Here is a 17,360-nt window from a genome sequence, read left to right as displayed (position 1 = left end):
TTTCTGGAAAAGACGTATTAATCTATTTAAGGAATTAAAAGACGTAAAAACGACCGATCGCTCGAGTCTCAGACTTAGACGTGTGGATAAACCATTATTTTATTTTGTTACGTTTATATTTCCATTGTTGTTTCTTTTGTTTTAAACTTTTTTCGTGGATATAAAACTTTCATCGAACCGACTATTTCATTCTAAGTAATACCTTAGACAACGCGAACTAAATTTGAACCCTACAATACTCATTTCAATAAAATAAAAAGAGATAAAAATTAGTATTAACTACATACATCAAAAGCTTGAAGAAGAACGTGCGACAGGTATTCGCCAATTAGTTTCAAGAACATTTATGAAAAAATATTTTACTACTATACCACTGCCGTGGCTTCTTACAAACAGAATCGATCTGCCGCTAAGAATTGTTACATCTGTTGATAAGATCATAAATTTATTTACAAGAGTTTACAAGTATTTTGTTTCCATTCTTCTGTTCATATTTTGATACCCTCTTTTACAGTATTCTAGCTAAAAAATTCTTTTTTATTACCTAGATAAGTGGTTATCAATATTGTTTTTCATAGTAGAAGTCATAGACGTTATTTTTGAAAATGAAATTTTAGAGAGAATTGTCTATAATAAAAAAATTTATATTTGTAATAAACAGTTAAACTTGATTGAAAACTGACTTGCATAAAATATGAAATTAAGACTACCTACACCAAAAGTTTGGAAGATAACGTTTCAAAGGTATTCCCTTGTAACGTTCGGCAAAATTTTGAAAAAACATCTTACCAAAAAAGGCTTTTTTTCGATAACACATCGGTCGAAAGTACGCATTTTTTGCACATATTATTTCGAAACAAAAAGTTAATCATTCATGTAATGTTGAGCCATAACGAGGGGTAGAAATTAAACAGCGATTGAACTTCACCATTTTTCTATTGTCTTAATAGTTTGGAATTACCTTTTTATAATTAATGATGACACATAATATTGGTTCATAATTACGATATAGTTTACCTACGTAGACAGTAAACTGCAATATCACCAAAACATAGGTGACCTGGTTATACATAATTAACAGTTAGTGTACAGGGTGTATACATAGATATAGATATAAAAGAATAAAATAATTGACTTACACTTACCACATGTCCACCTTTTGGAAGAATGTACTCCATTTCGGCCGGTAAATGACGAACATTCAGTCTCACGGAAAAAAGAAATAAGAGAAATGTGTTGCTGATCACATTAGAAATATTCACTTATGATATAGGGATCCCTTTTTCTTAAATCCCAAAAATAATTGCTACCCAAAAATACGTTTCCTATTCCTACTTAATAAATAGTACTTAATCTTAAATTACTTCCGAATCGCACACTATTTATATATTGATTTGTTCACTACATAACTGCACTCTGTTTTTATGCACTATAATAATCTTATTGTCTTTAAGGTTTCTTAGATCACAGTTGACATTGTCGCAGCTAACGATTGAGAATGGGTCTTTATACCAAGGATCGAATTTTGATATATTTTCGTTTGTTATCGTCACCAAATCGCCAGGGTTTAGGTTAAGATATTTTGAATTCTGATCGTATTCTATTTTAAGTTTCTCTTTTGTCCTAATTAGAAAATCTTTAGCTCTCTGATGAGAAATTTGTAAGCGGTGTCTAAGTTCTATGTAGTAGTTCATCATATAGTACTATATTTAAATTTTTTAACATAGTTTTGCCCTTTTCTTTAAAATCATTATTTGTGCACATAGTAAATATGGGACCCTTAATTTTTAATTTTAATTTCTTAATGTTATTTTTGCTAGCTAGAATTTCAAGCTGAGACAACAATTTCCCTAAAGAAAAGTTGTCGTTAGCAAAATGTATTGTTTCTATAGCGCTGAATTTGTCCTTTTGACCCAGAATTACTCTAAGATAATCTGGCTTAATTGTAAATTTTAAATAAGGGATATTAATCGTTATAAAATTGTCGGTAGTTTGAAACACTTTTGGTCTATTATTTTGTGGGCTAGTTTTTTCGGCAATGGTCGAATTTGTATCTGGAGTACGCTTTGTCATTGAACGAGTTATAGTGAAAATTTTTGTAGATGTGGTAGAGATGTTTTTAATAGAACACTAGCGTTATCTTGAACATCTATTCCTACGAATTTAGTTAGTACTTCGCGAGTGTTAGGAAAAGTGCCTGCTTCCATTATTAATTTGACTTTTTCGGACCTAGTATTAGATTTAATAGCTTTGACGACCGCGTCAGTGCAATATATTTCTGCTGTATCAGCGGGTACTCCTTCACTAATGTAAGCTCTTTTTAAACTACCTATCAAGATTTCAATATCTTCGGCGTATTTAACATTATCTTTATTTGTTTGTTTTAGGTTAAGAAGTTTAGAGTTAACTGATTTCGAGCTTTCGGTTTTTATATTGTCTTTAAGTTTTTGTATAATTTGGGTTAAAGTCGCGTCGTTGTCGGTAATTAAGTCTCTAGCTCTACCGCTAAGTTTTGTTTTGACGTAAGCAACGGCATTTGCCTCGTGACCTGTCGAATTTGCATTGAGCAGTGATAGCGCATCTAAAAATGCCTGTAGCTTGTCTGCCCAGCCCAATAAAATAACCTAGCACTACTAACAAACGTAATTAATTTTTAAAAGATACCCAAATATATTTTAAAACAGAGCGTTATTAAATATGTAGCTCATGCACTAATATTACATCATAAACTTTAATTAATTATATATAGTCCATATTTGTTCAAAAAGAATTCAGCTCCATCGTTGCGTTGTGTAGCATCTCTTTTTTTGCCTGGGATTATTACCTAAGTACTACTACTCTTTGTACGATGTATTGCCACCCCGGTTGCTACTGGTCCACACTCTCCATCTGACACTTCCGTTAAACATAATACACAAGCACCCTTATGTCGGTGGGCATTTGCAAAAGATCATTTTCCACAATGAAGTTAGAATTGACTACACCGCTGCTCGCAACTTCACTTTCTTTAGAGTTTTTAGTACCCATTTCGAATTGGAAAAAAGTCACTTAAGTTCACTTTTAACTTTCATCTGAGAACTTTCCAGAACGCGCGTACACTACTAGCATCTCAAACGCGTTGGCAGGATCGCCATGTAATGTTGAGCCATAACGAGGGGTAGAAATTAGACAGCGATTGAACCTCGCCATTTTTCTATTGTTTTAATAGTTTGGAATTACCTTTTTATAATTAATGATGACACATAATATTGGTTCATAATTACGATATAGTTTACCTACGTAGACAGTAAATTGCAATATCACCAAAACATAGGTGACCGACCTGGTTATAAATAATTAACAGTTAGTGTACAGGGTGTATACATAGATATAGATATAAAAGAATAAAATAATTGACTTGGAGGGCACCACACATTGTAAAGTTTCACATGAGAGTTAAATAAAGAGTGCGACATCATTTGGCGCAGTGCTCATTATCTCAAATTTTCACCCCTAGTAGTGTAATGTCTGACGTAATGTAATGTAGTGACGTCTGACATGACTTGCAAAAATAATCAGTCTGTGGCTAAGAAACATGACTAAATTTGGTATTTGACGTGTTTCTACAACAATATGTCACTAAATAATTCGCAATATCTAGAAGTCTATCTTTTCGACTGGTTTAATATAAGCAAATAACGAGAATAAAGTAACCTTTAAATTATGTTTTCAATACTATTTTCCAAGTCTTAAAGTTTAGCAAATTTAGCTTTTCCAAGAAAAAATGTTTTTCACAAAACTTTCCAGATATCTCCAACCAAACTATAAGATTATAACAACATTTGAAGTTTATTCTCAAATTATGAGTTTTTATCGAAAATCTGGTGTTGAAGTTATTGCTAAAATATGTGCTGCCACGTCTTCGTGTTTCCATACATAGTGAATCTCGAATTAGAGACAACGAACAAATAATAATCTATGGATGTTTGAGACCAAGTGTTCAAATTAACTACGGAGCCTTACACCAAAGAAAAGATTTGTTTTGTTGACTTGTGTTGTTAATTAATTGAATCATTATTGTATAACAAACGAAAATTTGAGGAAAAATTTAGTTTTTGTATCAAACCGATTATTCCACACATCATATTAATTATTAAATTGATAAAAACGTTGATAAAACTAAATTATACAAATAAACAAAATAAAAAAGCAGTAATTGTTGATTATTGGCGACATATTACACAAAAGACTATCCACTAGTAACGTAAGAAAGTTTTTGTCCACCAACGAAAGATTTTAGCAAATAAGCAATCCTGGTAGAGTGTGTAATCGTTACTTTTCACCTACATTATGAAAAATATTTTTAGGTTCGGAGAAAACAGATGATTTGCCGACAACTGACGAAATTTTGAAGATGAGTCCGGAAGATTTGAAAGATCTATGCGAATGCGACCCTTGTGTTTGTGAAATTTGTTTTAGCAAACCTAACAAAGATGGAGCCGAAGGTATATTATGATTTGATTTGAAATAACAAACTAAGCAACAGAAAAAGAAATATCCAAGTGATGCTATTGCTGGTCATTTTCTTTTATCTTGCCATGGTAGTAGATTATTTGTTTCTGTCTCCAGTTACTTTAAAAGCAATAACAGCAAAGTTTGTCAACAACTAATTCTTATGAATTTGTTTCTTCGAAAGTAGTTTAAAGTTGAAATAACTATTTGTTATTTTAGTGATGAATAGATTGTTTTCCCAACATGTTTCTGCTCATTCGCAATAAAAAAAATGTATTCCAAACTTGTAGCTAACTTTTCTATACTTGATTTATATATTTCCAATTTTTTAAGTCTCAATCTTTAATATATCTCTAATAATAATCGAAATCAGGATACCGAAAATAACGTATCTTGTTTGGAAATTGATATTTAACCGTTGAAAATTTAGAATTATTCTTCAAAGTCTATTCCAATATCAGTAAAAGTATGATAAACCCAAAGCTATAGCCAGAATAAATATCATTAATGTCTTGAATATTACGATGTCAAAAAATAAATTTCTAGTCTAATAAACAAAAAACAAGTTTCTGGTCCATATTGATGGAAATATTTCCTTTAAACATTCAGCTAAACACTTTCAACTTTTTTGTGTCATTTTTGTCGAACGATTTTTATTTGGTCTAAAAAAATGCTTCATTTTCAACTAGAGCTTCAAAATTTTTGATATTTCTTTTGTTGGGGAATTATTTCAGGACTAAAATAACTAATAGAAGCTGGAAGCAAGATCTGGGGATTATGGTGGGTGTGGAGGTAGTCAATAGGACAATTCATTGAATTTGACCATCAATTCTGACAGTGTATTGTCATTAAGAATATTTTCCTTCTACATATGGTCAAGATTGAGTTCCGTCTCCAATCGGTCTAATAATCGTCACTGATATTCCTTTTCCAGGTCTTTGGTTTTGATTCCGATGCCTAGTGGTGAATCCAGATTAAATAAACGAAAAGAAACTTTTCCATAATCAAATTCTCATGCACTTTCACATGATATTTTTGTGATGTCTATTATCTCTATTTCATATTGCGATTCTCCGATACGATTTTCAATTCTTTCTGGTGTCAAAGACTCGTTTAGACTTATTGATTGTCGAACACCATTGGTGCTAGCACGTTAAAACTTTGCATACTAGTCAATAATTATTGATTTCTCCTAGAGAATAATTTGTAAGTTACTGTTTGTCTATCTGGTAGCTTTTCTCTTAAAAAAAAAACCGAACTGAAACCGGAATTTAATTTCTTCAACAAACTATTGGAGGTTATGAGCGAAATTTTGAAAATTGTTATTTTGATTATGTATTGAGTACAGCTTTTTATCTCCTTACAACTGTAAATATTTTAACGAATTGAATCTTATTCTATGGTCAAATTGAAGATGCTGTTGCTGATAGTTCACCGTGCTGTTGCAAACCAGGCTGCCAATGTGAACTGTGTCAAGTCGAAGAAATGAAAAAACAAATAGAAACACTGAGAAATGAAATAGAAGCTTTAAAACCACCCAAAAGAAGTCGAGCTCCCGGACAACCCGAAGATTGTAATTGTGAAATTTGCATATGTGCGAATGAAGTTCTAAATGATCATCCCGACGACTGTGATTGCGAGATATGTCAATGTCCGGAAGGACCGAACAAAGGCGCCACTCCTATCGTCGAAGGTGTAGCCACTGATAGACCCGATCTTCCACCAGATTGCGATTGTGAGATCTGTGATTGTCCATTTAGTCCTTTGAAGGTAAGCAGTAGTAGAATATTTATGTCTATCTATTGTCAGTCAGATACAATTTTTAAGCATGATTTTAGTTGGAGACTGAAGATAAACGTTTTTAACATTTTGAAGACGATTACCTACTTGGTTATCAAAATTAGCGTGTAGTTGTGAGTGTTCCTAGGGAACTGGGGCAGCTCCTTGAAGACTTGCTTAGACGGATATTTTATCGCTCTTATCCTGATTATTAGTGTTATCAGTAGAGGGTAACATTTTAAGCACTTTTTCACGATTTGGGGACAATATGCCATATTTTTCAAATCCTGTAATTACATTTTCTTTCTTCAAAGTGTCACAAAGGCGTTGTAGAAGTGAGGAAAATCTGTCCTTTGGCAGTGATGCCTCTTCTTTCCGAGAGCCTTTTTACCAATTTTCAAATTATTTCTTCACGACATCTTTATAGGACGAAAAAAGACGTCGAGAGGCTGAGTGAGATGTGTTACCTGGCAAGAACACGAAATTAACGGCTTTTTCCTTACAACCCCTGATTATATCAATGAGATAACAAATTATCTCCAATGAAGTACTTTTTTGCTGCAATAAGAAAGAACTATTGAGTTAATCCAGTCAGCAAAACAAAACGAGTCGAACCATTCCGATTTTGTTTTGTTGTATCGGAAGTCTGAAGGACCGTCAACTCTTCAACTATTATATAGGTGTTGTGCCTTGTATACGGAATAAGGTGGCAGAATATCACTATCGCCTGATGCTTTAAACATGACTGATATTGCAGACTTTCTTGAGTTCATGATACGTTCTGGGAACTTGCAGCCTCGTCTTGTAATGGGAAAAGGAAACAAAACCAAATAATATTCTCATTTATAATATAGCCAGACTATAACACCATTGCGAAACAAATCCAGGGATATTGGTATCATATAACTGCTCTTATTCACTCCATTTTACGGTATTCCTTACCTCACTATCAAGTCAATTAAAAAATCTGCTTAAAAGGATTAGGATTGTGCTAACTGTGTTGCTAGCTTGGTACGATCTTATCTTTACACACGGCCAGTTTGGGCGTCATATTTACGACAGATTCATAAACATGAGTGTATTTATACTTGTGCGAGCAGAAGAGGGCGGGAAAATTGTTGACATCTTGTGTGGTCAAAAAGTAGAGCAACCGATATGTATGCAATTTGTTTCTGAAGAAAAACATAAAAGGAATATTTGGAAATGGAAGGCACTAAATTAGCTTAATAAGCATAAAGTACCTCCCGCAAGTTTTAACAAACCGTAGGTTTTGATCAATTTTGTTTGTTTATTGAGAATTACGTCATGATGAAGGTCGATTTGATGAAGTGTATATTGCCTTTATCAAATTTCCATTAGCCTCCTAAACAGATCGAGACCGGTCGCTAACGATTCAGGAATGATGTGATGGTTTCATCGTTCATTTTGTATAAGTTAACTGTTAATGCAATTAATTGAATGTGTGCACTAAAGAAATAAGAGAATACGTTCATGGAAGGTCGGTCTATTGAGTGCATTGGTCGGGTATCAAGGTATCTGGATGCTTATTTGTCTTAATCCTGAATAAATCAGTACTATATCGGAGGAAGGGTAAAGTCAGTACTTCACTAGACTGGAGATCTCTCGAATCGATACTTCGACAGATTGCCTTTATTGAACTTGTTAGTCGGTTTATATATATATTCGTCTGATGAGGTAAAAACCTTGTTATGTGGAACCGTTCACGTATACTTTGCAGTTTTTATTGGAACGTAATCATAAATTCATCTTATAGTTTTCCACATCAAACAGTAGTGGATATTTTTTAATCTATTGAAAATTTCAAACTAAATTTTGTATGTTTAAATTTTGAGTTTAAGAACAATAGGAAATTGAGCTTCTCTATTTATCTCGGGATTTATGAAAGGAAGAATGAAAACACAATTAGAATTCAATCAACTTATTTATGTCCAGTGAAATATGATTAAACGGATTTGTTTGTTATAGAGTAAAGCAAGGCCTGGCCATCCACCGGATTGTGATTGCGAAATTTGTACATGTCCTCTTGCTCCTGCGGTAAGATATCAAAATATATTTCAAAAACTATAGTAGTAACCAATTTTTTATTGGAATAGTTTCAGTAGGGACCAAAACTAAATCACACGAAGTTTTATCTTTATAGTTAGGGAAATAGAAATGGCATTTAATTCAACAACTTCCGCATGATTAGATATTTTTTACAAAAATTGTATTTGCTTCTAAGAAAAAATCATAAACAGGCTAATAGTTGCATTTTCAGGTCAGCGCAGTCTCACGATGTTCAAAGAAATCGTGTATTAAGCCATTTCTATTTAGTACTAAGACAATTTATTAGCTTCATTGTTATCTAAAAATAAATTTATTGTTTTTTGAATATTTCAATTATTTTTTAATATCATACATAATTTGAAACTAAAATAGTCATAAAACACCAATGATACCATTGTATAAAAACAGCTTTTATATTCTGGCGTCTAAAAATGACATTCTTATGTCCATTAAGAGTAGAAAACTGTGAACTACCAAGTCAAACGAAAACCGTTCGTACAAAATCGTGCGAATAACTTTCGTCCATAATATCACTATTCGTCCGGATTCATAGTAAATGTTTTTATGGAGATTCAGATGAAATATTTTTTGATTTGTTCATAGAAAATACAGGTAATGTGAATGATTTGCCTTATTTGTAGCATGATATTTAAATCAAAGATAATATCATAATTTTTTCTATTTTCGAATGAACTAAATTTTGCAATCATTCAGAGGAACAGAATCGGTTTGTACAAAAATTCGTGTTAAGTAGTTTCAGTTTTGTTTAGATGTACGAATCCGGACGAGATAGATTTTTCATCTTGTCGTTCATACTGGACAAGATATTTAATGAATTTCATATTTATGAGGATGGTCTCAGAAGTACCTGGCACAACAAAGAAAACACAAAAATTTTGGAAAAAATATATTTGTCAACGTAATCTCCTTATAGCTCTATATACTTAACTAGCTATGTTCAATATGTTTTAACCTCCTCAAAATAGTCATTAACAGTTTATCATTGTTGGAAAATTTTTTACCACCGTACTATTTTTTCAAGTCTGGGAACAAAAAATCATCCGAGGGAGCTAAATATGGCAAATAAGGCCCATGAAGTAGCAATTCAAACTTAATTTTGGTTATTGCAATAAAGGATGTGTTAGCTGGTGTATTATCTTTATAAAAAAAACGCTTTTTTGCTTGTTTTCTTCGCTAAAACGTTGCAATAAGTTCGTCTAATACTAGCCGTTGATAGTTTCGCCTTTTTCAAGATAGCCGATGAAAATTATCCCACCCGAATCCCACCATCTGCTTGCCTACAGATTGAACGGTCTTTGACAACTCTCCCTTTTCAGTCCATTGTTTTGATTGTTCTTTTATTTCGAGTGTTAAGATGAACCCACCTTTTTCTATTATTATGAAAAGGCTTTATTCCTGTGAAACATTGTTAAACACTCAATGGAAACATCTTCACGACGCTGTTTTTGTTCAATTGTGAGCAAACGCGACACCCATCTTGAGCACTACTTTCTCATGTCCAAATGTCTATTATGTCTGCTAGCCCGCGCACTTCAAGTCGACGATCATCCAGTACCGCTTTGTGAATTTTCTGCAATTGTCACCTCATTTGATCACCCACTGCGATGCTGATCTTCGCAGATCGTACGGCCTCGTTTAAACTCAGCTACGCAACAACGTGGCGTCTTCAAACTTGAAACTTAAATGCTGTATAGATTGTGTTCTTTTTAATATAGTGGTATTTTTCAACCAGCTACTGCCATCTCTAGGTCAAGCCAGGTACTGGGATCATTCTCGAAATGCTTTTCTTCATAATTTACAATTGATATTGTACACGTTATGATATCAAACTTGGCTGATGATAATATTCACGGCTAGAACTAGAATGATAGTTATAAATATATTTATAAGTATAAATATCTATTGTAATCTTTATAGGCTGGAGACGGTTGCACTTGCGGCGACTACTGTACCTGTCCCGGAGCACCAAAAACGCCTAAAAAAGAAATGCAAGGTTGTACTTGCAAACCAATATGCCTCTGTCCAGGAGGACCAATTCCAATGTGCGAATGCCAACCGGAGTGCTTCTGCAGCCCGTGTTCTGATCCAAGAAAAAGGGCACCAGTCAGATGCGCATGCGATTGTGATCCTTGCGAATGCTCACCTTGTCCTGATCCTGCTAAAAATGGTTAGAACATTTCCTTCAAATTTATTTAATACATGTATTCAAATTTGACAAAGACTGACAAAAAAAAACATTTTTACGATTTCAACACACACAAATCTTTGTTCACCTTCAGAATATATTTCTTTTGGGCCAATACAAGCATGTCAATGCTCCATCCAATTTTTCATACACTTATTGCGAGATTTGGTTGAGATGGCGTTCAATATATTGAGAAAATTATAATCTATGACTTAAAGAGACCCAGAGAGTATTGCTGGAAGCGGTTTTTTGTGTTTAGAAAAGAGGAAAATATCATAGAGTTCCAAAACTGACCATATGGTAGCTAAGAGATTACTCTCGTTTCGTATTTGGTCAAAATATCAATCAAAATTATTCTGGAATGTAATGACGCATTTTCGTGGTGAAAAATCCGTTAATTGTCTGCCCAAAAATGCCTTAAAACCGTCAAGCATCACTCCTTATTGATCGTTTGACCGTCTGGAATTGTTTCGTGGTAAGCAACGCCAAGGTTTCGAAGTTTCAACGTCAAATTCGTAAGCCCACGTTTAGTCATCAGTGATAATACGGGATCCTCGCCTAAGTTGTCTTTTGATATGAGTCTAGCATTGACACTCTTCATACTGCTTCTATTAGATGCTGACGCGATGATTTTCGAACGCCATCTCCTTAATTTCTATGATGTTTTCCTCTTAACAGAGGTGGATGGGTGACTTCCATGCAGCAAGTTATAGATTACTCCACGATAAAATAGACTCAAAAACAATTCTGAATATTTTCGATGATTTCCTAGCCATAATATTTCAAACAAACGTGTTGCTTAACCTTCCTTTCATAGTCCATATTGCCAGATAGACTTTACGCCTAGTAGAGAAAAAAATGTTGTACCAATTTAGATGAAAAATGGGTTTTTTCAAAAAATTACTTCTATAGTACACTATAGTATAAAAACTTTGTTGGTGTTCATATTTCAGCCAAGCCTACAGATGACTTACACTTGCCAGACTGTACCTGTCCAAAATGTGAATGCGCCGGTGATACGGAGCCTCAACCACAACCAGACGGTTGCGTATGCGCTGTCTGCAAATGTGAAGAAGAGGATACTAAAGCTGAAACAGCCATTCAATGCGATTGTGTTGAGTGTAAATGTGAAGAAGGTAAATATGGCATTTCTTAATTATACTAATAATTGAAATTAATAAATTATTTGTGTCAAAATTAATTATCGCATCGCTTTACTTCTCCTTCTATTCATTGATTAAATAATTTTGTTTTAGATGAACCCGTCGCCGATCACGGTGACGATTGTATATGTGATATTTGCAAATGTTCCCCCGAAGAAGATTTCACTCATCCGGATGGTTGTACTTGTGATATTTGTAATTGTTCACCGCAAGATGAACCAACCCATCCGGAAGGTTGTATCTGCGATATCTGCGAATGCAAACCAGAAGAACCGGCGCCGACGCCGGAATGCATTTGCCCCGATCCGTGCAAATGTGATGAAGAACAACAAACCTCGCCACCCGGCTTAAAAGAATGTACTTGTGGGGATGTTTGCGTTTGTGATCAAGGCGATACTGCTGATGCTAAGGTGAGAATCTCATTTATTTTTTTGATACGAATCTAGTATTTATGTTTTCGAAATGTAATACTGATTATGGGGTGACTACATAACTTACGAGGGTTTCCTTATCAAAGATGGGAAATATACATCTGGGCGTGCGTTAAGAGATTCTTAGTTTCTATTTGAGAATCGTATAAATAAAATAAAAAAATTGAGTATTGCGCTGTTTTGACAGACAATACGTCTACGTAAATAAGAGGAGTTAGGCACTGTGTACGGAAACTCAGCACCATCATTCACGACAGTAAAATTTTTAGTAAATGAATTCAAACGTGGTAGTATCAAATGAGCTGACTACAGCATTCGGGACGGTCAAAAACTGCTATAACCAGGGATATTCTCGAACCGTAACCTAACCAAAATGGTACTGGACAAAAGAACGCATTTGCTATATCCTGAATGGAGAATTTTGCATGTGTGAGTTATTTGCGCGTTGGGTGCCTCTTTTGTTCACTATGGACCAGAAGCGTATTCAAATGAACATTGCATCAGTTTTATTAATGCTGTTAAACAAAATGAGTTATATTTTGCATGGATTCATAACTGTAGATGAAACCTGGATCCACCACTACAGCTCTGAAACGAAAAGACAGTAGAATGCCGAGGTCAAACCTTCTCTGAAAAGAGTAAAGATATTTTCTGCGAGTGATGGCGAAAGTTTTTTTTTTTTGGAATAGTCATCATCAGGACCACGCATCTTTTCCCAGTTCAATCATTTCCATGGCTGAAATTCACGAATAGAACTTCAAAATGATTAGCTACCCATAGTATTCACCATATATGGTCCCCAGCGACTTTTTCTATTTTCTAATCTCAAAGTTCCACTAGAAAAATTCTTCATCAGACGAAGTTATCGTATACGTAAACGTCTATGTTTGGAAGGGTCTAAAATACTGTATCGTTGGAAAAAGAAGACTATATTGGAAAATGATTGTGATTAAAGAAGAAAAGGTCTAGTTTTTATGTTTATTTGATGTAGTTCCAAGTAAATTTGACGAAATTTTTATATAAAATACTTATAGACATACAGAGTGAACATTAATGTAAGAAAAACGAGATGTAGGGGAATGACATGTTCAAAAAATGTCGTGTTGAAGTCTTTTCAGATTTTTTACGTCTTCTACGACTGGATAATAAAGAAACTTACCACCCAATATAAAAAATTCACTAAAATTTACGTTGATTTTAATCTTAAGTTGGCGTTGTAGATAGAGGACATTTTAGAATTCAATGGAGTGAGAGGTCGACAACAAATTAATTTTTTCGAAAACTTGAACGTGAAAATAGAGAATATTGTAAATATTTGAAGAAAAAAGTAGCAGGCCGAATGGCATGTTACAGAAAGTCGAAGATAATATGTGTAGAATGTTGAAAAAGTGTAAGATGTAACTTATAGTTTACAAATCGAGTACAATAGCGTTCGTGCAGAAACAGTACATGTTGATGGAAAATTAAAATATGCCAACTAAAAAATTTGTTGCGACTAATGACTGTACAGGAGTGAAAACCACTATAATAAATTATGATAAATCTTTTCTCCTAACCTAAGAAACATAAAAACAACACTCCTATCTTTTTTTTCGGTGTAATCTGAATTTCCATTTCCTTTTCAAGTATTGCTTCAGTCTTCTCTTTGCCATCTTTTTAGTTCTGTGTATCGGCCATGGCATGTAAGTACAATTGTACTATTGAAAGAAAGAGACAGAGCATCGGTTAACTATCTCTCTCTCTCTCTCTCTCTCTTTACCATTTAAGTCAAATCTTGTTAATATCCTCGTTCGCCGCTCTCACTTCTCGAAACTTCGACGTCAAGGAGATAAAATCAGAATAAAGATGGAAAGTGTTATGCCGATGTTCTTTCCTTCTCTACCAGCAGTTTGTAACCATTTGAACTGGCTCCCATACCTGGTTATTTCTTTCTTTAATATGACCTCCATGGTATTGGCGCCAATGATTTCTTGTACTCTCTTTGCTATATTCCTTATGCCGAGTTTTTGCGGGTCGAATTCGTTTTTTGTTCAAGTATTCTTTGTTTATCCTCATCGATTTCTCCAACTCTCCATTTTCGTGGATATTTTGAATCTACTTGGAATTATATATTTTCCTTATCAAAATTTTCAGATCGTTTCTGTTTTTTAAATCTACTGCATTCTTCCACTATGGTCGTTGTGATAATTTTTTTATCCAAATAAATACATTAAGTAGCAGTTACTTGAAAATTTTTTTTTTCAATCTGTACCGAAGCATTCACTCCATTTATTTTTTATTTCAGGTACAAGAGACTGGCACCCATGCGAAAGAATGTAAATGTCCGGAATGTATTTGTGCGGAAGGCGGTGATTTTTCCGATGCCGGCGGAAAGTGCGCGTGCAATCCCTGCGCATGTCCTGAATGTTATTACAAATCTATAAGCAGTGATACCAAAGAATGTCAATGTACTGACTGCACCTGCATTGATTGTTCTGATCCAAATAAAGAAGGTGACGGTAGAACGTGTAAATGTCCAGATTGCAAATGCGAACCTTGCTTAACTGGTGTCCAACCGTCGTTAAAATGTAAATGCGGAGTCTGTACTTGCATCGAATGTGAAGGAGTCGACGTCGGTACCACCACTCAACCATCAACCGAAAAAGAAAAAATAGTTGCTGGACCGATTCCGAAAGATCGTAGTTGCCATTGCATCGAATGTTATTGCGATGACTGTAATAACGAAAAGAAACAAGGTTCCAAAGCCCGACCTGAGATAGTAATAAAGATAAGTCCCGTCAAAAAACCCGCCACAACTGAAACAGGCAAAGGCGAAACCGAATGTACATGTCTCAACTGCGTTTGTTGCGAATGCGCAAATAAAGATGCGAGCGGTCGAGGTGAAGGGGCGACCGGGACGGAAATACACGGTGCCGATTGTAAATGTCCAACTTGTACTTGTATCAGTTGTGCCGAATCTGAACCAAAAGTTAAAGATGCCGAATGTCATTGTAGTACTTGTCAATGCGTGGATTGCACGTCGAAACCCACCGAAGATCACGGGGATAACTGTAAATGTCCGACATGTACTTGTGTCACTTGTCAAGATACACCTCCAATCACAAAGGATGCCGAATGTCACTGCAGCACTTGTCAATGTCCAGAATGCTCAACCAAGACGGCTGAAACGCATCCGTTAGATTGTAAATGTCCCACTTGTACTTGTAACGTGTGTGACGACATTCCACCATTAAAAAAGGACGTAGAATGCCACTGTACAACGTGTGTATGCCCAGAATGTAACGACAAAGGCGTCAAAGACGACAATAAAGGAGATTCAGAGCCTCCGCCGTTCGAAGTACCTAAAAAAATTGATTGCGATTGCAAAACATGCAGTTGTATAATATGTTCTTCGAAAGCAGCAGGCGGGGATCCCAAACAAGCATCGTCGACTAATGCAGAAACATTTCAAATACCGGAACGCATACCTTGCGCATGCCAAGAATGTACCTGTCCGCTTTGTAATACGGAAGGTCACGGTCAAGATCACAATGGAGGCAAACAAGTTGCGGCTCAGTTTCAGGTACCAGAACGTCTCCCTTGCATATGTAAAAACTGTACTTGTTGTATTTGTAGCAAACAAGCTGATGAAAAAGGCCGAAGTGGCAACGAAGTTGAAAATTTTCAAGTACCAGAACGAATGCCTTGTGACTGTGAAAATTGTACTTGTATTGATTGTAAAAGAAGCGAGGGAGGAGGATCCAAGAATCGACCAACAAAGGACCAACCGAGTGAAGGAGGTAACATAGAAAATCAACCACGTGGTGGTGGATTTGAAAAACCAACTAAAATGCCGTGCTTTTGCAACACATGTATATGTGACGCTTGTAAATTGGGAGGTGGTAGTAAAATACAGAGTTCGGCACCACAAGGTGACATATTCGAAATACCAGTGCGTTTACCATGCCAATGCGGTGATCCTTGCAAATGTATTATTTGCAATAATAAACCCGTACAAGATGCGTCAGCACCTACAGTAACAATTAAATCTTCTAATATACCAACTACTAGACCTAGATCAGCTCCTGGTGGAATAGCGACGGAACCCTGCGATTGTAGAAAGTTATCGTCAATTTATAAGTGCAAAGAGTGCACAACGGAAAATCAAAGTCAAGTTAGCACCAAAGTGGCTAACGATCAACAAACAACATTCGCAGGACAAGCTCCCAATACGTCTACCAAATATTCCGCGTGTACCTGTGTCTCATGTCCAGATACGAGTTTAAACATGGAACAAAAAAATTTAAAATGTGTTTGTGCAAATTGTTGTGCTTGTGATAATGTTAATTTGTCGACAATGGATAACGCTACTTTAGCTAAAAAAATAGCATCAGATGCTAGAGAAAATTGCGCTTGTAAAGAACAAATAAAAGAAATTAAATCGGCATTGAATAGTATTAAATCTGCTTGCACCGACGCCGAAAAGAAAGCCATGAAGAAACCTTTGATAAAGCAAGCGTCGGATTTCAATCAAACCATGTCTGGATTAAAATTGGCTCTAATTAATCTACAAGAAAAATGTAAAGCCAAAGACAAGATGATTTACGTGATGATTGGAGAATTGAAAAACCGTGCCAACAGCCAAACGGTAATGAACGTTTTAAACACTTGTACTGGAGATGCGCCAGATTACGATCGAGCCGACGACGTCAAAGAAAAAATCGGTAATAATCACCTCGACCCCGTAAGCGAAGAAAAAAACACGTTCGACGAAAAAATTGCGAAAGCCGTAGAAACAGAACGCAGCAATAAAAAAAAGAAATGCAAACCCTGCAAATGCGGAAAAGTTCATAAAAATAAAAACAATAAAAACGTCGATTTGACGGGTTTCGAAGTAGTCGATATTAGGAAGATAACATGCGACAGTATTATCATAAAATGGAAACCACCGAAGAGCAATCTGATTACCGGCTATGATATTTTCATAAACGGAATTAATAAATCGAAAGTGATGAGTGGCGGTAGGACTAGCGCTATGATAGACTCTATAGATCTTTCCTCTACCATTCAAATAACTATATACGCCGTAACTAAATGCGGAAGGTGCGAACCTCCCGCAATAGCAATATACGAAATTGTATCTCGAGGGTAAACGTCTTTTCAACATCTACAATAATTGACATGATTGTTCTGAATATTCTGAAAATAAATTTGTATTTTGTGCACAATTATTATTTTTTTCTT

The 17,360-nt window shown here is 35.0% G+C and overlaps 1 protein-coding gene across 1 annotated transcript; it reads left to right on the top strand.

The window, feature by feature from the left end:
• Nucleotides 1–3,574: 3,574 nt before the first annotated feature.
• LOC130440662 (balbiani ring protein 3-like) lies at nucleotides 3,575–15,520 on the top strand. Its single transcript, XM_056773924.1, has 9 exons — nucleotides 3,575–3,587; nucleotides 4,347–4,484; nucleotides 5,906–6,261; nucleotides 8,257–8,325; nucleotides 10,276–10,525; nucleotides 11,497–11,679; nucleotides 11,800–12,116; nucleotides 14,422–15,415; nucleotides 15,513–15,520. The coding sequence occupies exons 1-9, from the start codon at nucleotides 3,575–3,577 to the stop codon at nucleotides 15,518–15,520; spliced, it is 2,328 nt and encodes a 775-aa protein (XP_056629902.1).
• Nucleotides 15,521–17,360: the final 1,840 nt, after the last annotated feature.

This window comes from Diorhabda sublineata, chromosome 2 (genome assembly GCF_026230105.1).
Source record: "Diorhabda sublineata isolate icDioSubl1.1 chromosome 2, icDioSubl1.1, whole genome shotgun sequence".
In the NCBI taxonomy this organism is placed as follows: domain Eukaryota; kingdom Metazoa; phylum Arthropoda; class Insecta; order Coleoptera; family Chrysomelidae; genus Diorhabda; species Diorhabda sublineata.
The sequence above is the reverse complement of the archived record's forward strand: the minus strand, read 5'-3'. Positions and strand labels throughout refer to the sequence as shown.